General features: G+C 39.6%; 1 protein-coding gene and 1 pseudogene across 1 annotated transcript; one reads left to right on the forward strand and one right to left on the reverse strand.

Annotated features, from left to right (window-relative positions):
• Positions 1-460: 460 nt before the first annotated feature.
• Positions 461-2,363, forward strand: LOC131317236 ((3S,6E)-nerolidol synthase 2, chloroplastic/mitochondrial-like; the record flags this gene model as incomplete). Its single annotated transcript, XM_058346800.1, has 4 exons — positions 461-753; positions 938-1,205; positions 1,312-1,684; positions 2,258-2,363. Coding segments are annotated over exons 1-4 (1,023 nt in total), but the record flags the coding sequence as incomplete, so codon positions are not given.
• A 5-nt stretch (positions 2,364-2,368) lies between these two features.
• Positions 2,369-5,144, reverse strand: LOC131317237 (probable terpene synthase 13; annotated as a pseudogene).
• Positions 5,145-20,927: the final 15,783 nt, after the last annotated feature.

Consider the following 20,927-nt stretch of genomic DNA (forward strand, 5'->3'; position numbering starts at 1 on the left):
TGGGCCTTTGCCCAATGTAAGCCTTCTGAGCCCAAGCCTGGTGAGAAAACCAAGGCTTCTACCAATTTGGGCCCATTTCTTAGGCCTTTGTTACTTCTAGGAATTTGGGTTAGGCCTGGACGAAATACTCAGGCATGGTGGACTGATTCAAGCCTTAGGGCTTTGACTGATTTAGGCCTATATGGAAGGCCCATCATTTCTCAAGAACCGGTCCGAATTCGTGGGCAACTGGTCGTAAGGTCTTTCAAGGCTAGGGCCTCGACCCTCGAGGCTACCTTTTAACCCGTAAATCCATTTCCTGATTTTTGGCCAAAAATGAGTGTAAACACCACCCTTGCATCAACCAAAAAAAACCAAACAAGTCTTGCTCAAGATTGTAACAGTTCAAATCTGGATTCCGAACGTGTAAAGCATGGCCGTATAGAATGTTCCGCGGCGACACACTCTATAAATAAGGACCTCCGTTTCACTACTTTGATGCCATCAATCTCCCAAAGAGAAAATAGTTTCATCTATCAAAAAGTACTTCATAAAACCATCATTCATTTCATGGCAAGCTTTGATCGCTTATGTGCTGCTTCCCATATGAATATTGCTCCAAGTCCAACCACCATGCCACAACTTGGCAAGAATCGCTTCACCCAATTTGCACCTATGCCAACTACGCAAAAATGGAGCCTTTCCGAAGACCTCACACGTATTTCTAATCCCACAAAACACGACATTCATAAAACTGGAAATCTCGGCTTCTCTGTTAAGTTTATTTTCTCTTTTTCCTCTTCATTGTTACGGCTGTGTTTTGGTCGAGGATTGGGATATTTCTCTAGATATCTCCTACATTTACGATTCCCTCCACAAATCCTCGATCCATACACAACCTTGACATTTCTTGTGAAATAACTCCTGATTTTCTAGAGCTGACTATATATGGTTGCAGGACGAGTTCTACGTAAAGCATGAACAGAAGGTGAAGGAAGTTAGGAGTGTCCTACGAAAAGTAGGGGAAAATCCATTAGAAGGTCTGGTCATGATTGATACCCTCAAACGCCTAAGCATTGACTACCATTTCCAAGAAGAGATTGAAGCACTTCTGCAAAAACAGTATTTGGAATCCCCCATTAGTAATGGTTATCCTGAATTTGATCTTTATGAGGTTTCTACTCGCTTTAGGCTACTAAGGCAAGAAGGTTACAATGTGCCAGCAGGTAGGTGTAATTTTTTTGTACTCCAAACTTCATTATTCAAGCGGAACAACTGAAAAGCAAAAGTTTCTCTACTCTTTTATTTAGTCTTTTTCCCGTTATGTTGCAGATGTGTTTAACAACTTCAAGAACAAGGAGGGAAGGTTCAAATCTGAACTAGGCACAGACATCAAGGGGTTAATGGCTTTGTATGAAGCAACGCATTTAAGCATAAAAGGAGACGACATACTTGATCAAGCTGCAGATTATAGTTGCCTACTCCTTGATGGTTGGATGATGAATCTTGATCAACGTCAAGCTAGACTTATCGATAGTACGCTGAGGCATCCCTATCACAAGAACTTGGCAAGGTTCACGGCCAGAAGCTTCGTTGGTGACTACAAGGGCATTAATGGATGGGTAGATGGATTACAAGAACTAGCAACGATGGATTTTAAGATGGTTCAATCCACGAATCAAAGAGAAATACTGCAATTTTCTGAGTAAGTCTGACTCTTGGCTTCATTCTATTCTAGTGAGGAAGAAAATGAGCCAAGCTTTTTTGAGTGTTAGAGCTCGGCCCAATGAGATTTTTTTTGATTCCTAGTTCAGATTGAGCTCTAGTTGAGCTCAAGTAATCAAGCTCCACACCTTGTGTACGAGAAAGTCAAGCTGGAGCCGAGTTCAAGTGAGCTCGCATTATGATCAGAGCTCAATGGAATATATCAATTCTAGATAAAAAAAGAAAAGAAAAAGGCAAATAGTAATGTAAGTTAACGTATCTACTAGAAAAAAAAAAGGACTAATTTATCATAGTTCACGAGCCTACACGAGCAAAGATAGGATATACAAGTGCTAGCCTAGATTTGTAAACGAGATTGCTCGTTAAACAAAATGAATAGTGCCACAACTCGCTTTTGACAAGCCATGCTTGACTTGATCAACAGCTCGATTCGTTTGCATGCCTAAGGGTGGAGACATGTGTGTTGATGGTTTTACCAAGAAATGTAACAGTTGTCTTTAGTGTGTTCACCTGAGGAAATTATAGCTGTCTGATTTCAATTTTCTCTTCTCAGATGGTGGAAGGACATGGGTTTGGCCAATGATTTGAAGTTTGCAAGAAATCAACCACTCAAATGGTACATGTGGCCTATGGCAGCCCTCACAAATCCGTGCTTCTCAAAACATGACTTCATGTAGTAAGGTAGATTCTCAACCGCTGCAAGATCCCAACTGTTTGAAGTAACAATTGGATCAACACTAGAGATTGGTCAGAATTGGCTGTAGTTATGGTGATGTGTATTTGCATACCTGTTGACAGCTTCTGTGAAGAGAGTGAGTTCCTCTAGTGTCCCATAAACATCAAAAATGTCATCTATTATGTAGATAAGAGAGATGGGTTTTGTGAGTTCCACTCTCTAGCTGCTGCGAGAAGCGCGGATTTGTGAGGGCTGCCATAGGCCACATGTACCATTTGAGTGGTTGATTTCTTGCAAACTTCAAATCATTGGCCAAACCCATGTCCTTTCACCATCTGAGAAGACAAAATTATAATCAGGCAGTTATAATTTCCTTAAGTGAACTCACTTAAGACAACTGTTACATTTCTTGGTAAAACCATCAACATGTGTCTCCACTCTCAGGTCTGCCAATGACTCGAGCTGCTGATTAAGTCAAGTTTGGCTGGTCAAAAGCGAGTCGTAGCACTATTCGTTTGGTTTAACGAGCAATCTCATTTACGAATCTACGCTAGCATGTCTATATCCTATCTTAGCTCGTGTAGGCTCGTGAACTATGATAAATTAGTCCAATTTTTTTTTTCTGGTAGATACGTTAACTTACATTACTATTTGTCTATTTTTTTTAATTTTATCTAGAATTGATGTATCCTGTTGAGGTTGGATTGAGTTCTGATCATAATGCGAGTTCACTTGAACTCGGCTCCAGCTCAAGTTTCACATACACAAGATGTGGAGATTGATTACTTGAGCTCAACTCGAGTTGAATCTGAACAAGGAATCAAAAAAATTCTCATTGGGCCGAGCTTTAACACTCAAAAAGCTTGGCTCATTTTCTGCCTGTCGACACGAGAACAGAAAGAAGCCAAGAGTCAGACTTACTCAGAAAATTGCAGTTTTTCTCTTTGATTCATGGATTGAACCATCTTAAAATCCATCGTTGCTAGTTCTTGCAATCCATCTACCCATCCATTAATGCCCTTGTAGTCACTAACGAAGTTTCAGGCCGTGAACCTTGCAGGTTCTTGTGATAGGGATGCCTCAGCGTACTGTCGACAAGTCTAGCTTGACGTTGACCAAGATTCAACATCCAACCATCAAGGAGTAGGCAACTATAATCCGCAGCTTGATCAAGTATGTCTTCTCCTTTTATGCCTAAATGCGATGCTTCATACAAAGCCATCAACCCCTTCATGTCTGTGCCTAGTTCTGATTTGAACCTTCCCTCCTTGTTCTTGAAGTTGTTAAACACATCTGCGACACAACGGTGAAAAAGACTAAATGAAAGAGTAGAGAAACTTTTGCTTTGCAGTTGCCTCACTTGAATAATAAAGTTTAGAGTACAAAAAAATTACACCTACCTGCTGGCACATTGTAACCTTCTTGCCTTAGTAGCCGAAAGCGAGTAGAAACCTCTTAAAGATCAATTTTGCAATAGCCATTACTAATGAGGGATTCCATATAGTACTGTTTTTGCAGAAGTGCTTCAATCTCTTCTTGGAAATGGTAATCGATGCTTAGGTGTTGGAGGGTATCAATCATGACTGGTTTACGGAAATTCTAGAAACACAAAAATTGCATTTTCATTTGTTTTAAAAATTCTTTCGGCAGCCTATAAGAAACAAATAAACAAAAATTATTATGGTCACCAAACATGTTTTTTGTTTTTGTTTTTTAGTAAGTAAACAAAAAACTGGCAACTTTATCAAACAGAGCCTTAGCATGTCATGGTGTTTGTTTCTGTTCTGGGAAATGCTACAATACACACCCCTATTTGGGGGTGTACGCCATATAGTATGCACCAATACCTCGTTCGCCTAAAATTCATAACAATTAACATAAGAATTCATAACGAAAGTTTTGAATTCGTAACTTGTGTATATCAATTCATAACATTTGGTCATTAATTCATGACATTTGTATGATATGAATTTTTTGGCGAATGTTGTGAATCTTCATACAAATGTTATTAACTTCATACAAAACTTCGTGAATTTATATACAAAATGTTTTGAACCTCTCAAACCAGAGGCGGCTAATGTGTGAGCTACACCATTGGCCGACCTCCGAACAAACAAAAACTCACAAACTCGGAACTTCTCCATTTCGTGCCATATGTCTTCAGTGAGGACCTCAACATCTGTGTTGCAATGTTTTTTTTTCCTGCTATTTGCACAATCTGTAAAGAATCCTCTTCCACAACAATGGACTCCATTCGTAGTTCTGAAGCAAAGAACAAAGCGCCTCGGCATGCCAAAGCTTCAGTGCAAAGAGCAGATGGCACAACCCACAAATTCACTGACCGAGCCGTGATGAACCTGCCACTGCCATCCCAAATCACAAAGCCTGCACCCCCTTCCATTCCCCCGTCTCGATTAACCCATGCCCCATCAAAATTGACCTTGACCCATCCAATGGCTTGGAGTACCCACCTATTTACCACAATCATCCCCACCTGCCCCCGAGCCTCCTCTTTACCTTCACTTGCCTTAAAAAATTCCTTCGCCTTCCAAACTGCCATATAGATCGCATGTTGAGGATCTGGACTTTCCCCGTTGAGCACCACCTCATTCCAGCACTTCCATATTCTCCATAACATAACCGGAATCAGAATAAGCATAGTGTCTTCTCCCTCTCTTCCTTTCCAGCGATCAATCACGCAATCAAACCAAGCAAAAATTGAAGAATTTTCAAACAAATACGGAATACACCCAATTGGTGACATCCTCCAAAATGGCAATTCAAGAACAAATTGGGGAAAGTTTCACACTCATCACTACACATCAGGCACATCAAATCCTGTGTAACTTTCCTCCTAAACAAATTCTCCTTAATCGCTATTATCCCATTGATACACTTAAACACAAAATGTTTCAATTTATTTTGGTATATATCCGGAGAGACCAAACTTTATTCAATACCTTTTTGTCACCATTCCACATTCTGGATTCCCCTTGCTTCCTATGTCTTCCACTGCCCCGTTTTCAAATCAGAAGAGCCGAATCGTACCTTGAACTGACTGTATAATAAATCCCATTTGTTGTGTGGTACCACACCCATCAATCTTCAACATCAAAAAACGGTAGTGGAATAGCCTGCACCACCCTTGCGTCTTCTGCCTGCAAAACTGATTGCACCACGTCAACATTCCACTGGCACGTTACCCGATCAATCAAGTCACTGACCCGCATCTCCCTTCCCTCCGTTGATAACCCCCAGCAGTTTATATCTCCCCTTCTTTGGAATCCACGGATTAGTTGCCACTCGCACCCTCCTGTCGTTAGCACTCCATCCAACAGAACTTCTCTCCCATCTAAAATAGTATGCCAAGTCCAGGATGGAGTGGCGCCCAGGTTTGCTTCCAAGAGCGAAGAGTGCAGGAAATATTTAGATTTTAGCCATCTGTGAATTCATTTCACCCAAACCCATGAAACAAAACTTACCTACTTCGACACCATTGTAAGGATTCATTGAACGCACCGCGAACTCCATCCTCCGTGGCGGCATTGAACCAACTGACTCTTTTTGACATGTGTGGGCTCCCCGACCGATGCGCTCGAAGAGTCGCCACCCGAATTTTTGAGATGGATAATCCGAGAAACCGAGAGTTTGTTCGAGAGAAAAAGACTTTTGATCTAGCGAAAACGTTGAGACTTTTGGGTTCAGGAGTCAGGTTACGAGAGGAGAAGGTTTTGTTGAAAAAGCACCCCTCTCGCTCGATAAAAATCGGTCTCTACTAAGCATTTTAAATGGAGAATTTTAAATCATTTGAAAATTTTAACTTTGATTAAAACATGTACGGAAAAGGGACATGGGGTTTAATATAACACATTACCGTGCTTGTGATGCGGACTGTACAGTATGAAATAGATGAGCAATGTACAGAAAGTGAAATAACAGCATTACAAACAGTTTGTCAATATCATGTGAAACACCGCACAACGAACCGAATACACCGCACAATGTAACTAAAACATCGTGCGGTGTGCCTGTCTACGCATTCTAGAATCAGTTAACTTTACATGACAAAACAAACCATAGGTCCGCAAAATGGTTTTTATATTTTTTGAATATCTGAAAATTGATTTACAAGACCCTTTTATTCATCTTATCATGTAAAGCAACTAGGGTTTGCCCATGCCTTCAACGCATCTTGAACACAACTAAAATAAATTACGAAACCATTGACCACCCCCGCCAACAAAATTGATTTATACGGGATTTTTTTTATTTAAATTAGTGCATGCTCATACCCGAAGATGCGGATCGAACAATCAACACACATGCAAATCAACATTGTAACCGTGAACAAAGTATCAACCTGTTCATGTAACACCGAGGGGTTGTTCAAAATTTCAAAATAGCACACACACAGAGAGAGAATATGGAATATTTGGTTATTATTACTATTTTTATTTTATTTTATTTTTGGTGGGGGAGGGGGAAGGGAATCATTGCAAAATCAAACCTCGACCCAAAGGTAGACACTCTTATTACAGATTGGACAATGGTGAGAGCTTTCCAACCAAAATAGCCATTTAAACTGAGAAAAAAAATGGAATCAATCTGGTTTCGAATTGGCTGCCTTTGGGCATGTGTGTATTCAAAAGAGAGAGGGAGAGAGCGTGAAATAGACTTGCTTCATGATTAAAACGACATAGAGAGAGAGAGAGAGAGAGAGAGAGAGAGAGAGAGAGAGAGAGACAGAGAGGGAGGAGGAGGAGGAGGAGGAGGAGTCATTGATTGGAATCGTGTCCAAAACTGATCTAGAGGAGTGTTCGTTCTCAAAGAAAATCATGGGGGGGGGGGGGGGGGGGGGGGGGCGCTTTGGGAGCCGGGAGCTATAAGAAGATGTGAGAGAGAGAGAAGAGGAGAAGAAGGAGAGAGTGAGATATGAATTTTGAACGTGAGATCTAATTAGTGGCAATTGTGCAATTATTATTGTTTGAGAGAGAAAGAAAGCCGTAGGATCTATAGAGCAAATCAATGGTTAGGATTTATAGAAAGATAAGATTCAAAAACCGTTCTTCTTTATTATATAGATGTTTAAAAGCTTTTTGAAATGTTGAAAGATTTAATAAAGTAAAAAACATGACTTTTAACATGAAACTAGACTTTGGAATGTACCCACATAGAAAAGTAATAAACAGACTAAATAGAATAACATAAAAAGGGTATGTACAAGAAAAATAAAATAATGCACGGTTTAATACAATATGTCGTGCCGTGTTGTAAAAAGCCGCACGATGTAGCGTATCCAGTGCAGGAACTGTTTTTTGTGCTTTTTGAATATAAAGCTTGTTCGAGGCCAAAACCTAGTATAGAATGACTAAGAAAGGCCTCATTGAGCTCCCCTCAAGGCCAACACATGGTTTAGCCCAAGGAATTTATTTATACCTTTTGATCGAAGCTTGGATGTGCTTGATGATACAGGAATGGAGGTTGATTTGGACTGAAAAACTACTAAAATCAATTGGGTTTCTAGTTTAGGGAGATTTGTGAAGATTTGATGAGCTTTTGTAGGGAGAATGGGAAGAAAAATTAGTTTGAGACTGATTTTGTAATAGCCCAGCTTGTGGGTTAATATAGAGAGAGAAAGATATGTATATGGTGGTGTGAAATGGCTGAAAATAGGTGTATATATAGGCAAAAAATATGCTTAGAGTGCACTCAAAGGCAAAAAATGGTGAAAAATGTGCTCTGGATAGTCTGCTGACGCATGTCTAACGCGCATGGGAATCTTTTAAAATGCTGAGCGATGTATTGAAATCTCATGCGATGGAATGATTTTTTGAATTTTTTTGATATGCCGCGCGGAGTTTCTAAAATGTCGCGCAGCGTTTTGAAATGTAGTGTGGTATTTCAAGTCAGCACAACACACTGAACTTCGCGGGGGCGCTTCAGACACTCCCAAACTCGGATTTGAACGCGGTTCAAAGCGTTGGAAAACTTGTTGAGTCCCATTTCTAACCCAATTGGTTTCACTCAAAGATGTTTTATACATTGAAATGTGTGACCATTTTACCATCAGTGTGTCATGAAAAAAGTTATTTTTGACCAAGTAAAAGCATTTTTCTCTTTGTAATTGAATTGGGGGCCACCCTACATGTTTAAAATGGAATTTTCTTGAGGTTAGTGAAGGAGTAGCAAAGGAGCAACAATCCAAGCCTTGAAGGTATATTTTTTCGTATTTCATCATCAGGAAACTTAAAGATTATTCGAAGGCCCAGATTGATGTGTTTACAGTAGTCCCTCTTTAACAGAACTTAGGTACCATTGCTTGGTATAAGTGACGTTAAAGATTAAACATCCTAATCCATCGCTCCAAAGTTTTTAAATTAAATGCAAGAATCCAATAAATGTGGTCGCGCTCATGGAGCTGCCTACGTACCCCGTTGTAGGGATCAGACCAACTTAGTTCAATTGGGACAATGCACGTATGTAGATGCAAACAGATTGTGTTATGCGAGGAAGAGTCCCAGAGGACGAGATGCTCGGATGGCGAAGAACCTTAATTTTCTTGAATTTTGAATTTTGGAAATAGCTTTAGTTTGAATTTTGAAAGAGACTTGAATTTGAATTTTGAAAGAGACTTGAATAACTTGAATTTTGAAAGGGTTTTAAATTTGAATAGCTTGAATTTTGTTTGGGGGGGGGGGGGGGGGGGTCACGAGAGACTAGTTAGCATACTAGTCCAAACGAGATAAACAACTCGTCGCAACGAGCAAATCTTGCGCACAAAAAAGAAAGACAGAATCTCTGCAATATTATTAATTAAAAGCTAATAATTGAACAGGTTATAGTCCTTTTTATAAGATCCTAAACCTAGAAATCCTTCTGAAAAAAAAATCTTAAATCTTGCCAAAACAAGCGGCATTAAAGAAAAGATATTTCCTAATTAATTAAAATAAAATCCTAATTCTTGTAGACCAAGAATCCTAATAAAGGTAGAAATCAAAATCAAACTGAATACGGAAAGTTAATAATTCTAACCTAAACGAAAATATTCCTAGTCAAAATCTTATTCTAAAACACTAAAAATAAAATATAAAAACTCTCCATTTTTGTCCTACATCAGTCTCATTTTCTTCAAAAGAACTCGCCATCAAGTTCTCATTAGAAATTTGCCATCTGCCATTCCAAAGAAATAAATATTTGGAATACTTCAACCTCTTGCTCATCTTCCAAAAATTATTTAAAGAAAAGTATTCATGCAATGATCTTTTCTCCTCATACTTCAACTTGTTGACAAGATGTACTAGACGAATGTTCGAAACCCAATCAAATTGTTGCACTCCAAGAAAATCGACAAAATTAGCATCATTAATTTTGCTTTGCCCACAATCATGGTTTGAATCCTTTCCATGGATGTATGCTTCGACATAATTGTTGGCTAAATCTTTTGAATCTATTTTTTCGGACACCAATTTACTTTCGCCAATGTCGTTAACCAAAATCTCGTCATTGGCTCTACTAATATTAGTATTAACCACCTCTAATGGACAATTATTTTGGTTATCAACAACTTGATCACCAACATCGATACCAATTTTTTTATTATCAACTTCAATTATAGTTTCCTCTTTTTCGCTAATACCAAGATCAAATTTATCTTTAAAGTTAACTTCAATGTGCCCACAATGACCACATTCAACATCGACCTCCACTATTTCTTTGATGTTTGGCTCAACAAATATCACCTCCTCTAGTTTAACTCAATCTCCTTCCTCTTCTGCGATCTCACATCCATCATAACAACTAGAATGTGATGAATCTGATATTGAAAGATCTTTATCGATTTGTTGACCTTCAAAGCTTGATTGACTCGAACCCAACTGTCTCAGTGATGTGTCCCTTGAGTTTTCAGTAGCCGTAATGGTATAATTTTTATTACTTGAAAAAGAATAAGACAACTCAAGATTATCTCCGGACAATCGCTTGGACTCGAGATTTCTTCGGTACTCTTCATACAACATCTGACCATGATGCGATTGAAGAAATCTATCACTCATCAATCGTCTCATTCTAAGCCATGTCTTGACTGGCTATTTATACTGGCGCCCCCAATTATATTGCAATTGCTTCCACCATCTAGAAGCATAGCCTTGTAATTTACGAGCCACGTATCTAACTTCCTTTTCTTCCAGAATTTCCATATACTCAAGAAACTTGTCAACTTTACGAAACCAATAAATTAAATTCTCAGGATGGCAATACTCATTAAAACTAGGAATTATTGGTTGTATCTGAAAAGTTGAAAAGTCGTCATCTGTGCGATAAAACCCTTCAAACCTTGAATGTCGCTTATTCGACTGATATCCATAATAATCCTCGAATAACCGTCTTCAGATTCATCCTCACTATCAAGTTGATAATAAGAATATCTTCCGGAGACATTTTGATTAATAGGTTGGTTGCGGGCAAATCTCTCAACGCGGTTCCTATCAACTTTGTATTTAACAGATTGACCATAGGCAAATCCCTTGGTGCGAGTTCTATTAAATTCTTCCCCACGGCCAACGTTAATGGGTGTGTCTTCAACCGTGTTTGGTGCCATCGAACCAGGGAAAAGCATGGCTTTGATAACACTTGACGCAACGGAATTTACAAGAGACTAGTTAGTGTACTAGTCCAAACGAGATAAACAACTCGTCACAATAAGCAAATCTTACGCACAAGAAAGAAAGAGAGAATCTCTATAATATTATTGATTAAAAGCTAATAATTGAATAGGTTAGAGTCCTTTTTATAAGATCCTAAACCTAGAAATCTTACTGAAAAATAAATCTTAAATCATACCAAAACAAGCGGCATTAAAGAAAAGATATTTCCTAATTAATTAAAATAAAATTCTAATTCTTGTAGACCAAGAATCCTAATAAATGTAGAAATTAAAATCAAACTGAATACGGAAAGTTAATAATTCTAACTTAAACGAAAGTATTCCTAGTCAAAATTTTATTTTAAAACAATAAAAATAAAATACAAAAACTTTTCATTTTTGTCCTACATCAGAACGTCACGTGCACATGTAAAATCAATGCAAGTATGACAAAAGTGAGTCCAGGAGGACGAAGTACATATAGAGTGCGAGTCCCAGAGGACGAAGTGCTAGACAAAGTGAAGTCCCAGAAGACAAAGTGCGAGACAAAGTGCAGTCCCAGAGGACGAAGTGTTGATAAAGTGCAAGTCCCGGAGGATGAAATGCTAGACAGAGTGTAGTCCCGGAGGACGAACCAAAGCTCGACAGACTCAAAGGCTTCTAGGTTGGTTAGGCCATAGCTTGAGAGAAACTACAGGCTTAAAAGACCGTGGATTGATCTTGGAATTGACTCTTGAACAATCATTCGAGATTTGCCTATGACACAGAACGACAATGATGATGATATTCCTTGAAAAACAGGGGACGTGTCTGAGCACCCTATTTGCTTTACTATATTTGGCCAGTGGACCGGTATTCTCAGGAGCTTTAAATTTGGGTTGGATTCCGTGCCAGATTTGAGTTGGGGTTTGCCTTTGGCCGGCATTTGAGTCTTGGATTTTCTTTCCCCGGTAGACGGCATTTGCTTTGTTCGCTCCAATGTAAGAGATAACGCCCTAAGCGTAGGGCCTAATATGTCAGTTGAAGCATGATAATTCGGAAATCCGGGATCGTACCCAAAGGAATAATTAATACAGCTTTGCTGGATTTGTAGATGCAAGTAAGGGCTTTCGACTTTTAGACAGCCAACTTGGTTTTACGTGCGTAGTGGAAATTAAAAGGGCTAAATTGAAAAGCTAATAAACAAAGATAAAAGACAGGTTAGGTCTAGGAATTACTAACACTCATGACTCGAGTTAAAACTGCATTTCTTACCCAAATACGCAATTCAGGGTACACAATTAAGGTTCCCGAATCGGAAAATAGAATGGTTCGATCACCAAGTTAGCTCTAAATTTATTTAGCAAATGCCTTGTGCGTTAGAGCTCCAAGCATCATGTGTGGTAGGTAGGCGGTGCTCCTACCTACACATGATCAAGGAGATTAACACCTTAGCGATTTGACAAATAAACCCGAACCCCACATTAATGATCGAAACCAAAGGTTTAAACTTTATGGTGAAAAACACAATTCTACTTGAGCCATGAGGTGCTAATCACCTCATGACCTAACCTTGGTAAACTACTCGCACATATCTAGAGAGATAAGAGCAAGCAAAAATCTACTTAACATAATGAAATAACAAGACTTGAAATAAACTAGAGATTAAGATAGATCGGGAGTAAAGCGACAACTTTAATTAAGGCGATAATATCAAAAACTAACAACTAAAGGCAGAAATTAAAATATTCAAAGCTGAAAATGAAGAACACTCAAGAACAATACAAAGAGATTCAAAATCTATTCTAGATCTAAAAGTTGTACTACTCAATCTATTCTACTTGTTTTTACAAAAATAATGACATGCATTTTATACTTCGGGGCTCCACGCGCAGAATATACTGCGAGATGCTCTGAAGATTCGCCCCTAAGGCCCTCGGCGTCGATGGCAATGGGCTTAAGCTGCCTTGCTAAGGTGGTTGGCATCGATGTAAGCTCATACATCTCATCGATGCCGAGGTAGGTAAGGAACTGGGGTGCTAAGGGGCTCGGCATCGATGTAAAGGATTATATCCCATCGATGCCGAGGCTGTTATCTCCAGCGATTGGCCTTCCTTGCCTCGCCTGATCTTGCCTTGCCTTGCCAATTCTACTCTGCCTTGGCCTTGGCTCTGCCTGAGCTGTTTTGCTTCTGCCTTGGCTTGAGTCATGCCTTAGCCTTAAAAATTCCTTTATTTGGCAATTCACCTACAAAACAGAACTAGAACACTCTACAAGCAAACATCGTTAACAATAACTAATTAGTACTTGAATTAAACTAAAACTAGACACTAGCGCACCCTACATTACATTCTCGGGTGCTTATCAGCATTGAGCCGATGTACCGTAGTGAGTAACGACCCCCAGTCCTGATAGTTTTGACCAAGCATAGTCCAGGCTATGATTACAGCCTAACGAGCTTCTCTCAGGAGTGACTTTCATGAGTTTAGGATTGACAAGACCAAGACGACTGGTTCGACATTTTAGCAAAAGGGGTGGATTTTGATAGGACTATGTTGACTCAAATATACGAATGAGGGAAAGACCGTTTATGAATGAAGTGACTTTCGAATAGTGCCTCTGATTGGGCGGAGAGTTTGACTCTTTGGAGAAAACAGAATTTATGTCCCATAATTTACGACAAACCGGGTTTTTTGTGATTTTTCCCTTTGAAATTTGTTTTACTCCATCAATTGATCAAAACACGAGAGTTTTTATCACGAACCAATGACCCATCTCCCCGCTTGGATTTTCGCTTTGATTGATGCAAGTTTCGCACAATGCCTCGATGTATTGATGTTCCTTAACATAACACCTAGGACTCTTGCTATCAAGTTGTGTTTTCCAATCCGAAAGGACTTTTTGGGTTGTAATGTGGCCATGGTTTAGGCTTGACAAAGAAAGGATATTAGGCTCAAAAAAATTTCACTTTCTTTTGGGTTTTCAAAGCTAGCAGTTATCTTTGAATTGTAGGTGCTTTCTTTTCACTTTTCATTTGCTTTCTCATGCCTTTAATGCCTTTCGGTGTGTTTGGCACTTTAATCCTGTTGATGCTTTGAATCTCGACGTGTTTGGCACTTTCACCCTTTTGATGCTTTGAATTTCAATGTTTCTTTTGGCACTTTTATTTTTCATTTCATCCCGATGCGGGAGATAGCTGGCTAGCTTGACTTCTTTCTCAAAGAATTTGATTGGGTCTCAAAAAGGGCTATCAAAAGATATATCTTTTTGTGTTGGATGAAAGAAACGATGGCAATTCTTCACTTTGGATCGCGCAACCCAACAACTAAATCCTAGATGCTCATTGAGAGGTTTTTGCTTGCTCTAACTTTTGCTTGGGTCAAATTATGAGATCTTGACCTAGCGAGCTCTTCTTTTTTTCTTTTTTTAAGAGTTAAGGCATTGTTCATTGGAATGGCGTCGGAGAGTGGTCCCTTGAAATTGTTCTTCTTGCATGGGGTGAGGGTTCAATCAAAAATCATCTCGTGTTTTGAAGTGATTATTATGATTCTCAAATAATGGCGGAAAACAATTCTGAGTTGGGCCAGGGATAATCACAAAAACCTTAGTTTATTATGATGATTTTGACATAAATATGCGACACTTGAAAGACAACGGCCGAACCAGCAAGGGTTGACTCAAAAGACCGTGACCGAACCTTGGGATTGACTTGAATACTCGTGACCAGGTCTCATGGTGAGGTTGCCTAAATATCCCGTAAAGAAATCAAGTCACAACGTAGTTCAAGATTACAATATTGACTCTCTATTTTGATTTTTCTTTTTTCTTTTTTGACAACAATCATGAATTTTAAAACTTACAGACACGAAAGCGAAAGTATGAAAGACTCGAATGACAAACTGACACAGCAAGGATAAAAACTTGACTCGAAACTTTGAAGATTTCCAAAACTCTTGGAAAGTCGGACAGTTGCATGGCTCTTGACATTTTACTCCTCTTCATTGAAGAAGGCAGCGTTGATGCAAGGATTCCGCTTGGGCACGGGGTCTGGCTTTGGTTGAGGAGGTGCCTTAATGACCTTGTTGCCAATAAGGTTTTGGATAGCATGGCGAAAGCGGATACAGTCATTTATGTTATGGCCGGGCATTTGATGGAAGATGCAGAAGGTACCTGGGTTATGGGATGTTAAGAGCTTTTGAGGTAGAGCAGCTGGAGGGAGTGGCTTGATAAGGCCAGCTTTGGGGAGCTCCCCATAAACCAGGGATTGGCGTGTGGAGAAGCAGGATGAGGTTCTCGATTTGGCGTTGCGGTTAAGTTGATGGCTCATTGTGGTACCTGAATCTTTGCTTGTGTTGCAGGCCTCGCTTGCTTCGGCTAGGCCTTTGAACATTTCGGAGAGCTTCATCTTTTGGGGTGAACGCCCTTCATTCATGTCTTCCTTAGCATTTCGCTTTAGATTCGGATCCGAGATTAAGAAGGTGAGTAGACTATCCATCTTTTGTGTTAAAGCCCCTATTTGGATCATTTGTGTATCCATTTTGTGGCCCATTTCCTCAAGAGCCTTCCTCAACTCTTTAAGTTCTGTTTGCTCTTTCGTTGGTTCAAATTCTAAAACTGAAATACTGGATTCATTAGGAATTGGTACAATTGGTTTGGGTAGGTGAGTAGGAATGATATAGTGAGTGTGGTCAAATAGAGTGGAGCTGGTGTAGATGTAGTTCATGTGGTGGTTTGACAAGGTGCTTGATTCCTTTGGAGGTGGAAGGATGGTTTCGCTATCGATAAGGTCTTGAATTTTGTGACGGAGATGGTGGCACTTATCGGTAACATGGCTAGGCATTTGGTGAAAGGCGCAGAAGGCATTTGGGTTGTGGTAGGCTAGAAGCTTTTGGGGTAGAGGAGTTGGAAGGAGTGGCTTGATGAGACCGGCTTTGAGGAGCTGTTCATAGAGTGTGGATAGGGGTGTGCTGAATCGGGTGAAGTTGCGAGTTGGTTTATCAGCTATCTGGTTTATTTCGAGGGGTTTGGCATTTGAGGAGTTCCCGACGTGGAAGGTATTGTTGTTTCCAAAAAGGACTTCGCCATAGCCGGTATGGAGTCCCTTGCCTTTTAAGGCAGGTTCTTTCTTCTCGAGGGTACCATCCCTAAGGGCTTCTTCAACAGCCAATCCAGAATCGTAGAAGGTCTTAAAATCGGAAGACAATTGCAACAAAACCATGTAAGAGGCAAAGGCACTGGGTAGGTTTTTAATGATGATACGCATTTGCTCTTTTAGGTCTGGCTTATCGTGCATTTGGGCAGCTTTGGCTCTCCACCTTGTTACGTAGTCAGCGAAACTCTCACTTTTGCCCATTTTGGTGTTCTCAAGTTCTCGGGTGATCATTTTCAGCTCAATGTTGAAGTTGTAATGGGACACAAAAACCATTCTAATGTCCTCCCACGTCTTTTTCTTCGAGGGTGCCAAGGAAAGGAACCATGTAGAGCCGGGCCAGTAAGTGACTCGTGGAATAGTTGAGCCATGGCATCTTTTTCGACCCCTCACATGGAAAGGGACCCAACATACCCTAGCAAGTGGGCCTTTGGATCAGTAGTCCCATCGAATTTGGCAAAGTCCATCTCTTTGAACTTATCAGGCAGTTTTGCATTGGGAAATAAACTTAAACAATCCATGTCTATTTCACTCCTCCCCATCTTTTCTATTTTGAGGATAGATTCCTCGAGTTTGATGATTTTGGCAATCAATTCTGCTACTTGGGGGTCAACGATTGGCGCATCTCCGGCGAGCGATGATTCTGGACTCAAAATAGATTTGACTGGTAGGCGGTCACTGATTTCTTGCATTGACTCGAACATCACGGTCATGCTTTTTTGGACATCGGCGATGACTGACTTGAGCTGACCATCTATGTTCGTAATTAACTGCCTGAGTTGATCTTCTAGGTTAACCATAGCCTACCTGATTTCCCCTATTTCATTCCTTTGACCCACCATTTCAAATATCACCACCGGTGACTAAGCTTCTCTTTGCGAACCTACCATTGAGCCGGACGGTTCCAATTAGGTGACGTCCTTCTTCTTGTGCGACAAATGTTTCAGAACTGATAGTAAAGCAAAAAAGCGGCTCAAATCCTGCCCGAGAATCATGCCCATGCAATGTCGTCGGTGTCGTCTACATCCTAAGACTTACCTCAGCTCCAAATCTCACTTAGGATCTGTACCAAGGGTTTCAACAGCCACGGGTAAGTCGTGTCAGGCAGGTTAAATTTCGAATGCTTCGGAATCAGAGCCAATCCCTTATCTTGACCATTCGAGACAAAGCAATGAGGTTGCCGAAACCTAGATATAAGCACATCCTAAGGCTAGATCTAGACTAGAGGGGCCTTTCGGGCACGGCAAACATCGGAGGTATCTCAAACTCCATAGATTCTAAGTCTCTTAGACTCACAGAAAACAGTTTTAAAAAGTTGCCTCGATTCTCAAAGTTTCTTTTGACAATGTATCCTTTATAAACAACGAAGCTTAGGAGATGTCAAAACAAACTAAGTCTTCATTTGGTTTTTTTGTTTTTTTCAAAGGTTCAATTTCTATTTTTGAAATGTTGCTGTATTATGACCAGGTGACATGAGTGACGTGGCACTATTAGCCTAGATGGTGTAAGTATCATAGCATTAATACTTTAGTCATTCCTTTATACATTTTTTTCTTCATTTTTTTTGTTTTCGTTATTATTATTATTTTTTTCTTTGAACTTTTGATTGAAAAATGCATCGAAGACTTAGTAAGAATTGATTTTCCTCAAATGCGTCATTTTAAGGACTAATTAGTATTAAGCAACGTGCATCCCATGAGGCACGACTCTTCATTGGGTGTTAGCAACCTTTTAAAGACCGTGGAACCTAGAATTATTCTAAAAGCCAGATTAGCCTACTGGTTTGCGAGGGCCTGACCTCTAGCCTGCATGAGTGCGTGAAGAATGTATGATGTGCATGAGGCATGAGTCATGACAATATAAAATGAGCACGTAAGCAAGATATGGCACATAGTAAAAGTAAATGGGTCTCTGTCCTAGTTTGGAAGGTTCTACGATTATGTACAAGTGCAAAAGGCCGGTTTTGGTTTAACAGGATTCCCCCGACTAGAGTCAAGATGTACCTCCCAATGTCAAGTGTATTTCGAGACAATGGTCGAACGGTACGATGGCTCATCACAGTCGAGGGTTGCTAGGCATCCTGGGAGTGCTTATCACCGGCAAGCCGGACAAGATTGCCAAAACACACTAGCGACGTTTGTGCTGTGCAGAGTGTAAAAGAAAACAAAGTTAAAATTTTTCAAATGATTTTAAATCCCCAAAGAAAAATGCCTTTCAAGCTTGGCTCTCTTAATTATTCAACACTTATTTTATTTTTTTTTAAAAGAGAGTAAAGTATTGAATAAGAGTCTCCAGCAGAGTCACCACTGTGGGCTCCCCGACCAATGCGCTCGAAGAGTCGCCACCCGAATTTTTGAGATGGATGATCTGATAAACCGAGAGTTTGTTTGAGAGAAAAAGACTTTTGATCTAGCGAAAACGTTGAGACTTTTGGGTTCAGGAGCTAGGTTACGAGAGGAAAAAGTTTTGTTAAAAAAGCACCCCTCTCGCCCAATATAATCGGTCTCTACTAAGCATTTTAAATGGGGGATTTAATATCATTTGAAAATTTTAACTTTGATTAAAACATGTACGGGAAATGGACATGGGGTTTAATAAAACACATTGGCATGCTTGTGGTGCGGACTGTGCAATATGAAATGGATGAGCAATGTACAGAAAGTGAAATAACAGCATTACAGCAGTTTACCAATATCATGTGAAACACCGCACGACGAACCGAATACACCGCATAATTTAACTAAAACACCGTGCGGTATACCTGTCTACGCATTGCAGAATCAATTCGTTTTTACAAGACAAAACAAACCATAGGTTCGCAAAATAGTTTTTTATATTTTCCAAATCTTTGAAAAATAATTTACAAGACCCTTTTGTTCATCTTATCATGTAAAGCAATGTTTAAAAGCATTTTGAAATGTTGAAAGATTTAATAAAGTCAAAAAGATGACTTTTAACATGAAACTTGACTTTGGAATGTACCCACATAGAAAAGTAATAAACAGACTAATTAACAGAATAACATAAAAAGGAGTATATACACGAAATAAAATAATGCACGGTGTAATACACTATGCCGTGTGGTATTGTAAAATGTCGCACGATGTAGCATATCCAGTGCAAAAATTGTTTTTTTGTGCTTTTTGAATATAAAGCTCGTTCGAGGCCAAAACCCAATATAGAATGAGTAGGAAATGCCTCATTGAGCTCCCCTCAAGGCCAAAACATGGTTTAGCCCAAGGAATTTATTTATACCTTTTGATCGAAACTTGGATGTGCTTGAAGATGGAGGAATGAAGGTTGATTTGGACTGAAAAACTCCTAAAAATAGTTGGGTTCTAAGTTTAGGGAGATTTGTGTGAGTTTTATGAAGATTTGATGAGCTTTTGTAGGGAGAATGAGAAGAAAAATCAATTTAAGACTGATTTTGTAATAGCCCAGCTTGTACGTGGGTTGATGTAGAGAGAGAAAGTGATGTATATGGTGGTGTGAAATGGCTGAAAATGGGTGTATATATAGTCAAAAAATATGCTTGAAGTGCACCCAAAGGCAAAAAAAGTGAAAAACGTGCTCTAGCTAGTCTGCTGACACGTGTCTAACGTGCATGGGAATCTTTTAAAATGCCGAGTGGTATATTAAAATCTCGTGCAGTGGAGTGATTTTTTGAATTTTTTTGGTATGCCGCGCGGAGTTTCTAAAATTCCGCACAGCGTTTGGAAATTCCGCGCAGTATTTAGAGTCAGCACAACATATTGAACTTTGCGGGGGCGCCCCAAACACTCTCAAACTCGGATTTGAGCTCGGTTTGAAGCATTGGAAAGCTTGTTGAGTCATCTTTCTAACCCAATTGGTTTCACTCAAAGATGTTTTATACATTGAAATATGTGACCATTTTACCATTAGTGTGTCATGGAAAAAATTGTTTTTGACCAAGCAAAAACGTTTTTCTCTTTGCAATTGAACAAGGGGCCACCCTACATGTTTAATGGTTGAGGTTAGTGAAGGAGTAGCAAAGGAGCAACAATCCAAGCCTTAAAGGTATATTGTTCCTTACTTCATCATCAGGGAACTTAAAGATTATTCGAAGGCCCAGATTGGAGTGTCTACAACATGAACAAAACTTCCAATCTTAGCCAACTCTAGAAATTCGGATGGATTAATTGAGCAATTGTCGCTACGGCTTGAGAGTCAGACGCGGATAATGGTGGTTTGGAACTCGAAGTCTGGTGGCGAAGCGGTGATAGGCTTTGAGTCTTTAATAATCAGTAGTTTGGAAGGGTTGTGTTTTTTTGGTGGGCTAGGAGTCTTTAATGATCAGTACATTGGAAGGGTTGTGTCTTTTCGGTTTAGAATGGGAAGGTTGTCTTAAAAAGTCGTAGAATTGCCTTCAATAGGCGTATATGATCCGAACTGAAGTGAATAAACTTGGGCCAGGTGTGTTACAGTAATAATTAGGCTTAGTAGGAACATTTTGGAACATTAAAAAGTAGAAAACACCTACGTACATTTAAAAGATGTAGTATAGATAGGTTGATAGGATTTCGGATGTAGAGAAGGTCTGGGCATTGAGGGAAAGCAAGAATGTGGTTCCCAATGTTGAAAAGTTGCTTTTTACAAGCATTGTTGGTAATCATATTTCAGCAGCAGTAGAGTTAATTGAAACATGGATTTCGTGAATAATAGGGAGTTCAGTAGCATTATTCCCAACCGCGTTGACACAGATTAATTGACACAGATTAATCATTACACTCCCGGCAATAATTGTACACTTGAAAGTT

The sequence above is a fragment of the Rhododendron vialii genome, chromosome 2a (assembly GCF_030253575.1).
Source record: "Rhododendron vialii isolate Sample 1 chromosome 2a, ASM3025357v1".
Classification (NCBI taxonomy): domain Eukaryota; kingdom Viridiplantae; phylum Streptophyta; class Magnoliopsida; order Ericales; family Ericaceae; genus Rhododendron; species Rhododendron vialii.